This window comes from Homarus americanus, unplaced genomic scaffold, assembly GCF_018991925.1.
Source record: "Homarus americanus isolate GMGI-L3 unplaced genomic scaffold, GMGI_Hamer_2.0 scaffold22250, whole genome shotgun sequence".
In the NCBI taxonomy this organism is placed as follows: domain Eukaryota; kingdom Metazoa; phylum Arthropoda; class Malacostraca; order Decapoda; family Nephropidae; genus Homarus; species Homarus americanus.
In genome coordinates this window covers 7,682,373-7,700,997 of record NW_024741189.1, presented here as the reverse complement: position 1 = coordinate 7,700,997, position 18,625 = coordinate 7,682,373, and the positions used below count along the sequence as shown (strand labels likewise).

The following is an 18,625-nucleotide window of genomic DNA, read 5'->3' as shown; positions in this document are numbered from 1 at the left end:
CGTCAGTACACAGACAAAATTTTCGTTTGTAATTCACTTTAAAATGGCTGGCAAGCTTAAAAGTGAGAGTTTTGTGGTGCTGAGAAGAAAAAGAGACACCCATTTTAGATTTTCTATGTACTGTATTATTTAAGCATTTTCGACTTACGACCTGGATTTGGGTTCCTAACCCCGTCGTAAGTCGGGGAGGAGCTGTACATTACAGTACTTAATAAAAAAAATAATTTCTTTTACTTTTACTTCTATCCTCTTCACCACTGATCGGCTCGTTAGCCGCTTGGATGATCGGTCACGTCTCTGTTACACACTGTTGGCAAGTACTGGGCATGCACTGGCTCCTGAATGTACATGAACCTACTCCAGTGTTGGTCAACATAACATACAGGTACAAGGGATCCCCGACTTACAAACATCCAACTTACGATCGCCCACCGATACGAACGAGGTTAAACTTTAAATTTACAGTATTTTATTTACCTGATGACTTACTTTTTACTTTCAGTTACTGTATTTTGTCATTCTATTTCTTTTTCTCTGTTAAATTAAATAATTTTTTATGTATACAAGGACTTAAGCTATGATATAGTGGGATTTTAAACATTGTTCTGTAAGCACGGTAAGCACATAGTATGGTTTTGACTTTCGTACATTTTCGACTTAAGAATGTCCTCAGGAATGGAGCTTGTTCATAACCTAGGGACCCCCTGTACTGTAATAGGGAAACTAACATAACTAACTGAGAAGCTTCAAAACCTATAAATTTTCTACAAAAACTGACAAAGATGAGATGAAATGCTGAGGTACACAATTTGTCATTTGTAAGAGCTTCATTAGTCAACAATAGTGTACTGCAATATTGTTGTTGGCCAAGATGACATGACTTCATATCCTGCAACCATAGTGAAAAATGACACTGATGAGTTAAAGATTCACTTTGTGAGATCAGTATAAGTTGACTCAAGTAAAAGGCTCTATAACCTGATTAATGTGCCAAGACGTAATTAAATACTCAAGTAATACCTCTTAATCTGGAAGTTGCATAATACGGTAAACCCTTGCTATTCATGAGGGTTGGGTTCCAAGGAATGGCACCTTAGTTCACTGCTGTATACCGTACCTATACTGTGTATGAGAAACTTAGGTCACCAATACTACTCTCCTTCGTATGTGGAAGATTGGAGCTTGATGAAATGTACTGTACACTAGGATGAAATCTGGCTACTGAAACATAGGGGGATCATCAGAATCACTGTTGGAAGAGGGTGATGCAGTGGAGGTTGGTGGAGAGGCGGGTGGTGGAGAGGCGCATGGCAGGGAGGCGGGTGGTAGAACAGTGGCAGCAGCTGACTGAGTAGGCGAATCAGCTGGGCAAGCGGCTGGTTCTTTCTTGAAAAACGATGCGATTGGTAGTCGTTTCCTCTTGGCTTTGAGGTCTCAAAACGTTTCACTCCATTAGCATCACTAGCACTGACATTAGACAGTCTTTTAGGGGCCATTTTACACAGAAACACTGAAGTTTTGAGTACAACACAAGAGAAGCTGCATCGCAGGCAATGGTTGAGGACAAACAAAGGGAGAGGAGACGCTGCTGGCGCATGGGGGTGACTTGTTGCACTGCAGTAGAGGCTCATAAGCTAGCCACCACCTGCTTACCGCAAATAGTAGAAATCACTAATTGCAAACCCGCGAATAGCAAGGGTTTACAGTACAAGAATAGAAAGGTGACTTACTGCTCTCTAGTAAGATGCTTCATAATGAGTGGATAATGAATCAGATGATCTTGCATGACTGTCCAAGCTCCATTAACTACAACTGACTCAATTGCAGATTCAATTAAGTTGTCTTTATTCCTAGTGGTCTTGGAGTTTTCTGTAACAAGATAAGGTAAACTATATATTATACTGTATTCAAGAATTTCACAAGAGGAAATCAATGAACCTTTATGGACTTCACACATAAGTCACCATACATGGCATATGTAAGTTTGCTATTTGATCTGCAGAGGTGGATAGTAATGATGTCAAACTGGTTTGTTACTGAGATGAAACAACTATTTTAAAAACTAAGCTACTTGAAAGTCAATTTTCTTGGTACTTTTACTTTTAACTGAGTAACATTCAGTTAATTATTGGTATGGTAATCAGAAATCAGAGTGTGTGCAATACACTCCCAGCCAATCAGAACTCGGCATAGAGCACATACTATGTTCCTACCAGTCAAAGCAAAGGCATTGGGGTGGAAGAGAAGTCACCCCATGGCACCATTTCACCCATAAAATTTTAGTTCTCTTGGTGTATTTGAAGATTATTTTCTTTAAATCAACACTGCACTGCATTATATATTGTCAATATGAAAAATATATTTCAAAATGACCAATAATTTGCTTGGAAACACAGAAAAAAGCGTTTAGTTGAAGAGAGTCTCAAGCAAGATGTTACCTCCAGTGAAAACAGAGAGACTAACGCCTGTTTGCTGTGTTAAGAGGCTGGATGCCGCGCATTAAACTAGTCACTTTACCTTCAATTATGTTCAATAATTGTTGAAATGACTAAAAAATTGAATATTAAACTTTTAAAATTATTGAATAGTATAAACTTCTTGATATTGACTAAAATAGTAAGGAATTTAAGCCCTAGAACCGATTAATGTATTGGCGGACTAATACTAAAGCTGGTTGACCGGCCAGTGCAAGCGAAAACATGTTGAGGTCGGTTCGTAAGAAATTCGTTAACCGAATTTAAGAATCTTATGGGAGGCAGTTTGTTAACCGAAATTTCGTTAACCGAGGCGTTCGTTAACCGAGGGACCACTGTACTATGAAATTTTTTGTATGGGCAGCTAATATCCATTGAATTAGTTAATGTGCTTAGAAAAATTTATATATTCAAAATAGTATTAATGTGTTGCACAATAAAGCACAATTAATTATCTAATATTGTAATATTTATTTATTGAGTCGATCAGCCGAGAAGGTTGGACAACTACAGCTGGCTGCCTCCTGCTAGTAAGTTCACCCCAACCAGTGACGTCACAACTAATCACAGAGCTTTTCGCAGTCACGTGACTTTTTAGCTACTTTAACCCTTATTTTTGACTTTTTGGCCCAATTTATTTTAAAATACCATTACTATAGTGAATTTAAGCATTTTCTTTACCCATTGACCTGCCATCTTATGAAAAAATTCTGACCGTCAACTCGCCCATTGCACGGCTAGTATATTAATCTCCACACTTATTCACATTTTGCTCAGACGTCCACAAACATGTGTGAAACTAAAGAGTTGTCCCCTCGAGTGACTTGTTTTCTCTAGTGAGAAGTATCGTCCATTTTCTGTATTGCCGGAAGTCCTCTGTAATGTAAATTTAAATTTATGATGTAACCTGTATGAGTAACTTAAGTCAGATATGCCAACCAGGAGCTGAAACATTCAAGCAGTATTGAATATATGTTAAACACTTCATCGATCTTTAAGTGTGATGTAGTGTAAATTGTATTAAGACAATGTGTTTTGACTGCCAAACCAAGATTGATAACAATGTTTACCCTCTCGTGAAGTTATATCTCTGTGATTGACAGACCCCAGGGAATCCAATGAGTGTATTGAAATTACATGTACAGTATTACCCCGCCTAACGCGGTTTCACTTAACGCGTTTTATCATATACGCGGTGCCTCGCCAGAGCTGAACTTTCACTTAACACGGATTTTTTCCACATATACGCGGTGAGTGTCCGGCTCGAGACGCTATTTTTAGATTTTCCCCACCCACCACCCTGCCTGACTGCCTGTTTTAGCCCATAAAATTCATACAAATTACCCGACCAGAATATAATTTACATTGCTGGAATTCTTATAATTTGGTGATCATTTTGAATATAAACATCATATATTTTGCATTAGAGATACAAATTTTAGATAAAAATTTTTCTCAGAGTAACTATGTTATCTTTTGTGCAAAATATATGACATTTATATTCAAAATATTCCTGGTCTTACAAGGAATCCAGCAATGTCAATTATATTATCCTAACTTTAGTTTGAGGTATTATTTATTACAAAAAAGTTAAATATTCTGGTGTTCCCACACATCTGGTGGGACGGTTGGTGGGGGGTGGGGGGAGGGAGGGACCGACCGACCATCTGTTACCCTGTGAAAATATTTTTATTTTTTTTATTAACTAAAGATATTTGTTTTAGCTCATAAAATTCATACAAATTACCCGGTCTGAATATAATTTACATTGCTGGAATTCTTATAATTTGATGATCATTTTGAATATAAACATCATATATTTTGCATTAGACATACAAATTTTAGATAAAAATTTTTCTCAAATTAACTATGTTATCTTTTGTGCAAAATATATGACATTTATATTCAAAATATTCCTGGTCTTACAAGGAATCCAGCAATGTCAATTATATTATCCTAACTTTAATCTGAGGTATTATTTAATACTAAATGTTAAAAACTCTGGAAGGGAGGATTGGTGGGGGGTGGGGGGGAGGGTTGGGACTGACCGCGCGGTTGGAAGAGGGGGGAGGCAAGGTGGGGTACTTTGATTGACAGATAGTGTCGTGAAGATTATTTTTTTTTTATTAACTGAAGATATTTGTTTTAGCTCATAAAATTCATACAAATTACCCGGTCAGAATATAATTTACATTGCTGGAATTCTTATAATTTGGTGATCATTTTGAATATAAACATCATATATTTTGCATTAAACATACAAATTTTAGATAAAAATTTTTCTCTAGGTAACTATGTTATCTTTTGTGCAAAATATATGACATTTATATTCAAAATATTCCTGGTCTTACAAGGAATCCAGCAATGTCAATTGTATTATCCTAACTTTAGTTTGAGGTATTATTTATTAAAATTTAGTGGTTTTCCCCCAAAAATTTCTCTGAGAGGGAAGAGCCGGCAGTGTAGTGTGAGAGGGGGAGGGAGTTGAGTCCATTATTTGAATGGACATTAACTTGGCGACTGTATTTCTCTATTTCTCTTAAGTATTAATTGTGTGCATGTACCATCATAAAATTAAGATGTTATTTTTACTACAACATAGGTATGTGCCTTCAAAAAGTGGAGTTTGGGGGTCGGGCCGGTTTCTATTGGAATTAATCCCATATGTTCTGTTGTTCACTTAACGCGGGACCCTCTGGGTTTAATTGACCGCGTTAAGTGGGGTACAACTGTATTGTAATTTTTGTATTAAAGAAACTCATTAATCTCATGAGCAGAACCTGTCAGCTGTAGAAAAACTCTGAATTGTAACACTATACTTGTGAATAGGTCTAGGTTGTGGTTGGCCAGCTCACCAAGGAGTGTGATTACCATAGGAAATTAATATAGGCTCATGGCCTAATTTTCACAGCCCGAGGTTTACCGTAACTAAGACCAATGAAAATGCATGTAAATGTATTGAGGGTGGTAACACCGGGGGTATAAAACAGAGCGTGCAGTTTGAATAGTCATGACTGAATGCCTTTCTCTCGTCAACCAGGTACATTACTCCGTGTCACACCATGATACTAAGTGAATTTAATTTAGTTGAATATTATTGTGCTGAATATGTCAGTGTGCCTGTTAATGTAATTAAAGTCTTAAGGGTTAAGAAATTATGTTCATGCACCATCTGTTTCCTTGCACGACATATTATATGACATTTGCATTTTAATTTCATATCATTCCAAAGGCCTTTCCTTCATCAACCAGGAACTGTGTTGTTGGAGCTACCGAGAGATGGTGGCCAGTGCCAGATAGGATGTCTGACACAGAATGTCTTTAATTCACCGGCATCAAGATCTAGAGTGGATGGCGTCAGAAGAGAGTAATAGGCCTACGGGTGTGGCTGTGTCCGCGAGACATGGGTCGAACCCCGAACACAGCGGAGCCTAGCCATGCGTCACAGAGTGTAAATGCCCAGCCTTTGTTTTGAATACAAGGGGCGCAAGCCTGTGGTATCATCCTGTATGCATCCATAATTGTTCTGTCTCAGGTATCTTATTCCCACCTAGTAAATGAATACCAATGTATCCTGTGGTGTAAGGAGTGGTAATAGGTTGCATCACTTACTCATGGAGTCATGAAAACTGTGTGTGCCAATGTAACCTGAATCCCCAGTTCAGTATTGAGAATAATAACACGTACTGTACATGAATAACAATCTTGTGACGGGTTTTGAGAGGTGCTATGAAGTATTAGTAGAAGTAGTAATGTGATTGAAGGGCTGATGACTAATCTTTGTTGTGTGTCACTGTCATAGAATGTTACCAGTAACCTATAGTAATTTCTACTGAACATTGGCCTTGCTAAAGTTGAATACTTGTTTTGCTGACACTGAAGTAAGGCAAAGTGGTCTTTGTGATTTGTATTAGTGTTAGCATAAATATGGCCAAGTCTTGAGTGAACCCCAAGAAGTGGGTCATGTGTTTATGTTCTGTTAAAGTGTTCAGGTACTCAACTTCGTTTTTAATAAATCATCTTTATTGTATGCTGGGATATCATTATCCCTGCAGTATTATCTTTGTTTCTTCCCCTATCTTAGTAAAATTAAATTAAATTGAATCCACTTGCCCAGACCTCGCCATGCTACTATATGTTTAAGAGATTACCCTGTATAGGTTATAGTATGTATAAGAATCTAAAAAGTCACATAACTAAGAAATGGGCAGCAGAATGAATAAATAAACTAAGTAAGAAACTAAAGTAAATAAATACTTTGAGAAAATGAAGTAGAAAATAAAACAAAAGTAAAAAGAAAGAAGAGATAAATAAAATAGATTAAATAATTAAATAAACACCACTCTTATAAAATGTACAGCAGCAGTGGGATCCAAAAACACCTTTATATAAATGAATGTCTGTAAAATGGAAAAAGATATCCGCATTCATTATTACTGCTATTACCTACAAGTTACAAGTCCTCTCTTTCATAATTTTTTCCTTCAATACTCACTGACAGGTGACTTCGTATTTGACTTGACATCAGGAAGAAGTTCGTCCAACTGTCGTTGTTTCTGTTCCACCTCCGTGGCGAGTTGTTTCACTCTCATGCTTAGATGTTGAACTTGGACTAACATAGGTGTGACCCAGTGATGACCAAACTATAAATATCACCAAACCGTAAATAGTACATATTATATTATATTATATATTATACCTGTATATTATATTATATGAGGTGTTGAGAATAGCAAGGGTGAGATGACCAAATTTTGGAAAATCTGTTTTCTATGGTTCCTGGTAGCTCAAACCGTGCTCTCTTTCTTGCCCCTTTCCCCGTCAAATTAAGTTGAAAGACATTAAGGATCTGATGACGCACATACTAACCGAATACCAGCAGTTCAATGTGCACCTGGTGACTGAACAGGAAGCACAGGATGCTGCAGCAGTCGTCAACAATGAGGCTTCACCAGATGACGACATGCTGGATTTATATCTGCCCCACACTTCAGGCAAGCAGATCATGACTGGTTATGGTGAGTATGACTGTTTTCATTATTACCTATTCTGACTGTGTTTTTGGTGTCATCTTGATTAAAGTTCCACAAATTGTATATCCATCTGATAAAACATGTAATTACAGTACAGTCGGCCCTTAACATTTGCAGGGGTTAGGTAACAGAGATACCCGTGAATGTTAAAAATCCGTGTACTATTGCTGCCCCCCCCCCCCTAAAATATCCTTGGTCCCCCATGTCCTTATTTACCGTATATACCTGTGTGTAGTTCGAGTTTTTAAGACCAAATTATTTGGCAAAAATTGGGGGTCGACCTCTAAACGGGTAATAGTTTCGTTAGGTTGAAAAATATTTACCAGTAACTACCAGTAAACAATGGAAACGATGCGCCAACACACCACCAGCTGTGAGTGTCGGTACAGTTGCCAGGGCAGATCTCTTGCGAGCCCAAAGTAGCCAAATCCATGGTATGGTAGCACAGGACGATGTAAAACAAAGTATTCATTTATTAAAGTTAATTTATAGATACTGGACATAAATTTTTGTTCATTACATTTGAAACATCAACCTTTGTTAATTAAATTTGAAACAAGAGAAAACTACGATACTGGATTTTCATTAAAATATTACATCAAAAGTATATTTTACCTTAACTGTGACTGAATGAATATATTCTCGGAAATAAATATGGAAATGTAATATTTTTGCTGGAATGACGTACATATTATAGTGGGAAGTGGGATAAAATCATGACGAAAGACTTTCGCTTTCTTTCGTTGTTCAAAATATTTTACCGTAATCGCTTTTCGAATGGTTTTCAGTTAAAAAACTGTTGTACTCATACTGTATTACAATAATATTCTATCCTATCATTAGCCTTATAATCCCACAACTGAAAACCATTCGAAAAGCGATTACGGTAACATCTTTTGAATGAAAGAAAGCGAAAGTCATTGCTTTCGTCACTTTCCACTGTAATACGTACATCATTTCAGCAAAAATATTACATTTCCATGTTCTCAGAAATAAATGGTAGTTTTGTTGAAACGTAATGTACAGTATTTAACATTAAAATGCAAAAATAGCTATAAAAACAATTAATACACCCGTAATGTACTGGCTGGCATCTCCACTCGTCCCTGCTCCCGCCAGTCACCTCCTCCCCGCTCTACCCCTCCGCCTCCTCCACATCGTCACTACTGTTGTATTACAATAATATTCTATCCTAATTGACTTGAATAAATACTACGATACCATATTTCTGAATATTTTCATTAAAATCCATCCAAATAATTTTCCTTGCCATCGGCAGCACCAAACAGCTTCTCCCAGTCCTCTCCTTGAACAGGGCTAGAGGGTACGTGTTTTTCGAATCGTTTTCAATTTAAAAAATGTTACATCACACGTATATTTTACCTAAACTGCGCCTGAATGAATATATTCTTGGAAATAAATAGGAATTTTGCTGAAACGTGATGTATTTCAATGTAAAATAGGACAAAATACATGACGAAAACAAAAGACTTCACCTAACCTTCCAATGTTCAAGAGATGTTACTCGTTTTTTTAATAGTTTTCGGTTAAAATACTGTTATATTACAATGATATTATATTCATACTGTGCTTGATATACTACATTAACAGAAATGAAATATTTTTGCTGAAATGATGTAAGTATTACAGTGGAATGTGGGATAAAATCGTGACTAAAACAATGACTTTCGCTTTCTTTCGTTCAAAAGATGTTACCGTAATTGCTTTTCGAATGGTTTTCAGTTAAAAAACTGTTGCATCACAAGTGAATTAGGATAGAATATTATTGTAATACAACAGTTTTTTAACTGAAAACCATTCGAAAAGCGATTACGGTAACATCTTTTGAGCGAAAGAAAGTGAGTCATTGCTTTCGTCACTTTCCACTGTAATACGTATGTCATTTCAGCAAAATATTACATTTCCATATTTTCAGAAATAAATAGTACTTTTGCTGAAACGTGATGTATTTCAATGTAAATTAGGATAAAATACATGACGAAAACAAAAGACTTTACCTAACCTTCCGATGTTCAAGAGATGTTACTCGTTTTTTTAGTAGTTTTCGGTTAAAATACTCTATTAGTGATATTCTATTCATATTGTGCTTGATATAATACATTCACGGAAATGTAATATTTTTGCAACTACAATGCTGATGTCAACACAAGTGTGGTTACAGCGAGACTGACTGAGTGAGGGAGAGCTATGCGTGTGTGTGTGTGAGGTTGCGGGAGCGGGCGGTGTCCCGTGTTCTGTGCCGCTCGCGAGTTGAATGGCGCGCGATTTGAATGTACTTCAATTACTTCAATGTACAGAATATTCCTCTGGCGGGGCAATCTGCGTATTTGCGAATCCGTGAATGCTAAACCCGCGTATGTGAAGGGCCGACTGTACTTTGTATTACTACTGTATGATAGTTTTTACCATCAGAAATCAGGCATATTATGGAATGTTATACCGGTACATTTTTCAGACATTCATGATGTATTACCCCAAACCTACAAAATAAGACAAAAATGAAGAAATTTGATAAAAAAAAATTATGAGTTATGGACCAAAATAGGGAAAAAATCAAATAAGTTTTCTCAAAACATCGTTTTTGTCAGCTTGCCCTTGCTACTCGCAACACCTCATATAATATATTATATTATATCATATCTACACACAGGGATGGACTGAAGAGATTGTGTTTGGGAGGGGGGGGGGGGGGGGTAATTTTTTTTACCAACTCAGCACTCAGCCTATCGAATTTGACCAACTAACTCAGCCTATCGAATTTGACCAACTAACTCAGCCTATCGAATTTGACCAACTAATAAGGATTAAAAGAAAAATGACGAAGTAAAGTGCAAAATTTTCTTTATCGAATGTTTAATTATTAAACCTTAGCACAGAAATTTGATGGGTAGTACAATCTTTATTCAAATAAAATGAAATACCGGGCAAATATGAAAATGAAAAATAAATCACAACTAACCAGTTTATCTGTAAGACGCTTCAGTTCAAACTCCCATCTATATGATAAGTCATTTAGTTGAGAAGAAATACTGAAGACAACAGACTGCCTATCTCCATCCCATGCTGCTCTGACATTCAGCTTTGTCAACTCTGTTAACACTAGGCTTGATATCTCCCTGATGCCAGCCTCTATGCATGGAGCCCACACCTGACAAATACAAGAGTACTGTACAGTATATCTTATATTAGTTGAATTTAGAAACTGATAAGTAATACCTGTATCTCTGTTAGCCAGAACTCTCCAAGGCCCAGAATTGAAATTGGCTCAAAATTTAAAAAAAAAGTCTCTCAATTTTGGGTCTGTGAACGAGCTTCTGAGGTTGGAAATCTAGCTAATTTTCTGAGAAAATTCCGAGAAAACTACTGGAAAATCACCTGGATAAAATACTGAAAAATGCACCATTCTGGAAAATTCCGAGAAAATCCGGGAAACTCTCTCCAATTTTTTTCCAGGTCTGGAAGTAAATTCCAAGGATGAAATGAGGCGCTCCGATTGATAGTGACGAATCAACCAAAATCATGTTTTGAGTAAATTGAGGGTAAAGTTTACCAACATTCAATTTTTTGTTACTCGGTAACCAACCATACGAGGAAATTTAATGTCGTTTAACCTGACATAAGAAATATGCGGAAAAATTTAGATAAGTATATGAAAATCTATTTCAAAGTGAAGTATGTGCTGTGGAAATGCCTGAATGGCAATATTTTGGCTGTTTCTCGCAAGGTCCAGGGTTGGAGATTCAGGTGTGAAAAAAATAAAAAACGTTACTCACCAATCCTGATACTGTGTGTAGTGATGGAAGGTAGGGTGGGATAGGGGGTGGGAGGTTAGTACTCAAGGTCGTCGTCACCAGGGTCGACCTCATCTGTGTATGCCACTGGATCCCTCTGCCCTGCAATGACGTCCCTGAAGTAACCCCTTTCCCTCTCAGGAATACACTTCATCAGGTGCTCGATGTCGCTCAGTTTCTTGGTGGTCAGTGCTACAGGTTTGTCATACTTCGGTTGTAGAGTCACGGAAGCCAAATTGAAGGTTGGGAGGTACTTCCTGCCGTGCCCTTTCTACAGCCTGACAAATTAGGGGTATGTGAGGTTGTATGCTGTCTTGATGCTATACCCCTCCTTGTAGTTTGTGGAGTAGGTGAAGGCCTTGGCATCACTGAAAAGGACCCCTTGTTCATGGCATTTGGCAAACTGTGAAACTAAAACAGAGACATCCAGGAAGTCCTCCCTCTTCATTTTCACAACTGAGAAAGGTTTTGTGTGGCTACACCCCTTGATTGCTGCAGCATAGCATTCTAGAGTATAGGCCTCCATCTTCCTGAGGGTCTTCTCTATGTGGCCAAAGTCACCATCACAGAGACAGTAGGAGTGGTTAGGGACCATGAAAATGTGCTTAATGTCAGTGAAGCGCCCTCATGAATGTAACGAAGGCAGGCTGAAACAGTGTAGGTTTTTATTTTGCCTGCCACAGTTATCACTGAAAGTAACGAGTTTCATGACTGAAGTGGTTACTTGTGTCCTGATGTAGTGCATGACACAGCTGACAATTTTAGAAGACCCCCTCTTTGCTGTGGTTTCACTCCACAGATACATTGAAGCGTTCCCAGTTTTGACGTTGTGGATCCCAAAGTTATATATCCACAGCTTGCGTTTATAATACTGAACACCAGAGTTGATGCGGGGAGTGGGGAGTGTCTGCTGCAGGTCGCTCAAGATGACACACAGCTCACCATCATCAGCATACGCCTTCAGGTAGCCACGAGGAACTTTTGCTCGCTTCCTGTGCAGGGTTTGTTCAGTGCTGAGGCAGTCGAATTCCTGCACATTCTTCATCTTGTCTGTGGCAGCAAAACTATGGCAGCTCCTATCACAGGTGTTGTAGGTGTCAGCCATAGGAAGAGAAAAACAAAGGTTGAACTCTTGATTGAACTCATCCTGATAATGGTGGTGGCTTTATGATTAGGATCTTGTTCCTTCAGCCACTCCTGATACATCCTGCACATAGCGGTGACGTTCAACTCCGATGATAAGTATTTCCAACCTGGAGTTTTAGCACGGCTGTAATGACTGCTAACTGCTGCATAACTATTAATGTGTTCAATCACCAGCTGTCTTCTGTCTAAACTAATACTGAGCACGTGTGATGCAGCTGTCTTGCCCCTCATGTCCTCCTCCACAGTCCCAGCCACACACACACCTTCCTCAGCACAGTCCTCACACGCTGTTCAGTAATCCCGTGAACAGAGTATTAGGCATTCCTACACACTGTTATTGTCTCATTCTCGTATATCACACTGTATGTAATAGTACATAACTTACGTGAGACACAGTCAGCAATACAGTACGTGAACGGCCAACATGCCCAGAGGTTTAGAGTTTACTTATGTAAATGTTCTGTTTATCAAAGTTACCAAAAGTCCAGAAATCATAAAAAACCTTACTTACTTTCTCTTCACCAAGCTTGGCCAAGCAGCCATCCTTGCATGCAGGGCCAATAACACGTTTCCCCACAACTTTTTTCGTTCTCACACTCGTGTACTCGGTGCCAGCGTTCCTTTTCTGCTTTGTCACCTCTAATTTCCACTTAGTACTTTCGTCCCCCACTCGCTTACGTGGGTGCCTAGGACCCTCTCCTGCACTATCACTCTCAGATGAGGATATAATGAAAGTAATAAATGCGGGAACTGAGACAGAAACAGACACCCCCCCCGCTGAGTGACCACCTGATTGGCTGCTGAAACCCATATCGCTGACATCACGGCCGTCCCATCTGCCGATTGGACTCGCATTATGTGGATTTGTCATTATCATTGGAAATTTAGCCCTAAACCAATGACGAAGGATGACGAATAAACCCTGTATGGGGTAGAGAAAGAGTCGGGCTTCCTGTAGAAACAAGAATCTGATTTGGGCGACATTGGTTGATTTGTCACTATCAATTGGAGCGCCTCAAATAATGCATACAGTAATTCTGGAAAATTCCAAGAAAATTCTGGAAACACACTCCAATTTTTTTCCAGGTCTGGGAGCAAATTCCGAGGATGAAATAAAGCGCAATTCTGGAAAATTCTGAGAAACTTTTCCATTGTACAGAGTACCCGGAAAAATTCCGAGGTTGTAGGATATTCCGGGTTTGAGAGAGTTGTCTCATTACCCAGAAATCTCTTTATCAATTATTCATGTTTAAGGGGATATCACTGAGCAGGATGTAGTGGTATCTCTGCTAGCTGGAACAATTGGTGCAGAGCAATTCCAGGAATGAGAGATTTCCGGGTAACAGAAAAAGTTCTCGGGAGTTCCAGAAATTGTCCATTGCATCATCTCTCCAACCTAGAAAATTATCCCTCATCCCCAGAATTTTCTGGGTAACGGAAAAATGTTCTCAGAAGTTCCAGAAATTGCCCATTACATCATCTCTTGAACCTTGGAATTTTCAGAAAATGTATCTGATTTTCATCTCTCAATCCCTGAAAAACTCCCCCATCCCAGGAATTTTTCAGGTATCAGGAAATTTTCTTGGGATTTCCAGGAAAATGTGCCCCTCGAAAAATTTTCCCAAAGCTGTAATTTTCCGGAAAATTCCAGCTTTGGGAACACTTTTCCGAGAAAATTTAAATTCCAGCTATCGTAAAGTTCCAGGTTTGAGGGGTTCTGGCTAACGGAGATATTACTTTATATAAAATAACTAAATTAATAAAATTAAATTACAGTAAAACTTTAAAGGGCTCTTCTATATAATTAAGCATATAAAAAAAGTTTCCATAATACTTTTTTGGCAAATAAACAAAGGATTTTTACTGAAAGATTCATCTCCTTTAAAATCACTTTGTCAAAATCAAAGTCAGAGACTAAAGGGATTTTTATAACCCTATGAAAATAATATTTTGTGGAACCATGATAGAAATATCTTTTACGCATAACTAAATACAGTATACAGTACTATCCAAATTTTTTTGCAAATGGCATAAGAGGACACTGTGTTACATAAATGGTAATTAATGTAGTGAAAACAAAAACTGTACTGTACTGTATTTAAAATTACAAAAAATAAACCCAATTCTCCCTGGTTATTACCTCTGCTTGGTCTATGATGTATTTTGCTCCCCTGTTTTCACCCCAGAGTCCACATCCATCTGTCACCATTAACATGTAGCCTCGGTCACTTGTTAAGGATTTGCCCATCCACTGGGGACCCATACTTGGTAATGCTTGCCACACTGCTTCCTCTATGGGTGTCCATACTTCTAAAGATGTCATTCTATAAAAACACCCAATGTATTAGTTCTGTGCTGTAGCTACCTCTCTAATATCTTGCAATATTATACATTCTTTTAATTTATGATAAGGTAAAGACATTCCTACTGTATGTAAAATATAGCTTTAACTGTACACTGTAATATTAAAACATAAAATTGTTGGCATATAAAGAGCAATAATGAAGGAAACAAATAATAATAGTGAAAGTTTAAAAAGAGCAAAAATAATATAAGTCAGTGGACACACTGTGTTGCAATTCCCAGAGACCGTAGCCACCTCGGCACTCACCTCGGAACATACCTAGCAACAGTGATCTACACTGTGGACCCTCTGACCTCCACAAGCTCGCTACACAGCTTCACAGTGTAAACCCTCTGATACTTAAAACTTTATACCTTATAATTTTTGTGCATTCTGCATGTAGGATTGTGTGTGCAAATAAAAAAAAAAAAAAATTACATATATCTGTACTGTATCTACACAAAATTATGAGTTACAAAATAACCATAACATAGTAGGGTGTGTCATACAGAGGCGAATTTTTTTTTTTGAGTTTGAAAAATCGGCCCATGGTATTAATGATGTAGTTCTATGTGGAGAATCATGTGATATCTTCAGATTTGAAAAGTTTTCATTTTTTGCTAGGTAAATTTTAACTTGAAATCTTATGAAAATTCAGTATTCCCACCCTTTTACCAACACCACTAAATAGCTTATTTAAAGTAAAGTAAATGTATCAAGTTAATTTATTAGGATGAAAATGATCCAGAATAGTGAAACGAATGATCTTGACACATTTATTAAATTTAATATTCCTTTAGAAAACAAAATCATCAAATACAAAAACCGTTTACTACTACGACCCGGTGTTGTTGCACACCATAGAGAACATGTCTTTCTTGCTTCTGTTTACTCATCACCTCCCTGCTGACCACCTGAGCTCGGATGTAGCCTTCCCTCCTCTCCTGGCTGCAGCACGTGACTGCTGGCCTCGGCCACTTGCTGTACACAACGCCTATACTCTGGGTGTGAGGGCCAGGCAGGGACATGCATGGGGTTGTCCAGGAAGCTCTGACTTGAACATTGGTGAGGCTGCAGGTAAGAGGGGGCTCACTGCCAGCCTGGATGTTATCCAGATCTATGAGATCAGTGAGGGTCTTGGCACCTAGATTGACTTCAGGAGTCTTCCTGACCCTGAAGGAATCGTCACCAACTGATTCGTCATGCCCAGATCCTCTCATAAGTCTCATATCCAAGATCTTTTTGACTGCCACTCTTCTTTCCTCATCCTTACTGCAGATCATTGTCTGCAGAACTGCCTCAGGATGAGCATACAGGAAGATCTCCTCACAGTCTGCTCCACAATCTGAACAACCTTCCTTGGCTGACTCCTCAGGAGCTCAAGCTGGAAGAGATCATGCCTCGGACCTTCGGAGAACGATGACTTGACCTTTTTGGTGTTGAACCAATTTGGCAAGTAGACACTCACGATGAATTGGATAACAAGTCTCAGGTTGTGAAGCTGGTTCCCTTTCAGTTTATGATGAGCTTACCCAAATTCTGCAGAACCTGGAGAGCTGCCGTGAGCTACCTAGAATGTGAGACTGGACCTATCTGCAGGTAAGCAAGCCCCATCAGCATGACCCCAGTTTGATGGCACTGCAAATCATGCACCTGCACTGGTCAGGCACTCAGGTCACGTAATGACAGTATGTGCAAGCTCAATGAGTGAGGTGGCCAACTGTGATTTTTTTTCAAAGCTCGGATTTATTTCTAACTCAGTGGCAGAGTCCAGCATCTTGCCAAGAGGACCAGACCATCTGTTGTTTGAAAGAGTCTTGCCATCCAGCTCCTGGATCAGATGTCTGAGTGGCAACTCGTTGGTGTGGAGGTCACAAACAATCCAGACCAGCTTCCTCCCAATCTTCCGCTCTATCCACTGTATGACCCCCCTTGCCACCCTGTGTTCGTGTTGGTGCTGTCCCCTCCAATGGCCTGCAGGGTCTGGTCTACGTTCCTCTCTCTGAGCCAGTTCACAATGTTATCTGCCACTATCTCAGCTGGTTTCCTGATGTCATCTTTCTCTGGAGTGAAATGCCACAAATACTTCCCTCCTGGTTCACTGCAGCAGGAGTAGTGTTCTTCCTTCACCATGGCAGGGAACAACTTGTCAGAATCTCCAACTTTCATGAACACTTTAGTGTCATCCCTTCACCCATCAAAGAACAAACAATTGATTCCATTTTCTCTTATCCCCTTATCAAACTCTCTTCTAGGTTACTGGACAAGCTTGCTGAGCTCTACTTTGTTATGATTCATCACCTCAGGTGAACATCATCAGGTGTTATCAAACCACTGCCTAATCCAGGCAGTTGTTGCTATTCTCTGCAGTTTCTCTGAGACCAGTGGTGTCGCATGCTGGCCAGAGCTATGCTCGGGATATCTTTCCTATTTCGAATCTTATGCCTGGAAGGTTTGGGATCATTATTTTCTGGGTTAGGGATAAAGTCACCATTCTCCTGGTCAGCACTCGGATCAGCCATGGGGACGTCATTAAACTCTGAATCAGCTTGACTCCAATCATCGGCCTTTTTTACCTCACCCTGGGCCTTCTCAAGTCTTTTCCTCGGCAACTCTTCTCCTCTTCTGTCTCTAGGCGTTTCAACTTTGACCCGAACATCTTGGCTAGAAATCATGAGATTCTATACTGCCAGTCTTCTCTCTCTGTGCTTACAAATGCCAGTTCGATCACAGGAAATTTTCAGTTCTACGCTTCGTAAATACAGGAGATGTGGGCTTCGGATTTGGCGGTCACGATCGCATCCAAACTCAGACAGAGAACACCAAGCACTTGCAAGTAATTATGTCAAATAACCTGGTCCAGTTGCCGGGCAAAGCTGTCCTAACTGCAAGTTTCTCCCAAGAGAGATATCTTTGCTCTTTTCCAATCACAGTAGCGTCTCTCACTAATCTTTCTGACTTGTTATGACTGGAGGCTTGAACTGAGCGTTAGCCAGAGTGTACTGTGCCAAGACAGCTTTGGTCATATCACTGGCAATGTCTTTGTTTGTGTAAGTTCTTTGGTTCTTTTCACTGATTTGCCTGATTAAAACACCGTATTTCAAAGCATCTCTCAATGTAGGCAACTCCGACTTCAGGAGCTCTCTCCAAGACCCAAGATAGTGACTGAGATGGCTGGATTTTTGGTTCCTCGTCCTGACACAAGCAGCCATCGCAAATATTATCAACTTATAAATGCATCAGAATCTGAAACAGAAAAAAATATTGTTAGTTGGGTTATTAAAGAATGAAGTCAGAAAGCAATGTTCACTATTTAATTGTAATGCACTAATGCAGCTGTACGTTAGATTTTCGATAAATTTCACGCTAAAATTTACCTAGCAAAAGGTTGCAAAATATTGAAACTGAAATTATTTTCTGTTTATATATACTAAAATCTACCAAAAAAGTGATGGGCCATTAGTTTTAGCTGATCTTCCCTCCTATGACACACCCTATGCGCAGCTATTAAGGCAACTCTCCCGGTCACAGCATTAACTGCGGAAGAAATGTCTTGGGATGCAAAAAGTCCTTCTAAGGACAGTGAATCATCTACATCAGGAGTTACATTATGATCATTAGTCATTGACATAGAACGAGTCACAGCACACAAAGGGAAAACACCGGGCATATCATCTTCAAGTTGTTGCAGCTCGGCTACGTTAGCTATCCCTGAAAAACAAGAAGACTTGACACTTACTAAAACCAAAGGAGCTACACCTTGACCCCAAAGGGATCCCAAAACGACGTATTTGTCAGTCTTCCTCGCCGCAACAA

At 39.0% G+C, this 18,625-nt stretch overlaps 1 protein-coding gene across 1 annotated transcript; it reads right to left on the bottom strand.

Moving 5' to 3' along the window:
* Positions 1-1,704: 1,704 nt before the first annotated feature.
* LOC121875738 lies at positions 1,705-14,800 on the bottom strand. Its single transcript, XM_042380401.1, has 4 exons — positions 14,606-14,800; positions 10,488-10,676; positions 6,970-7,117; positions 1,705-1,869 (listed from the first exon to the last, which is right to left on the bottom strand). The coding sequence occupies exons 1-4, from the start codon at positions 14,786-14,788 to the stop codon at positions 1,727-1,729; spliced, it is 663 nt and encodes a 220-aa protein (XP_042236335.1). The 5' UTR covers positions 14,789-14,800; the 3' UTR covers positions 1,705-1,726.
* Between the last annotated feature and the right edge of the window lie 3,825 nt (positions 14,801-18,625).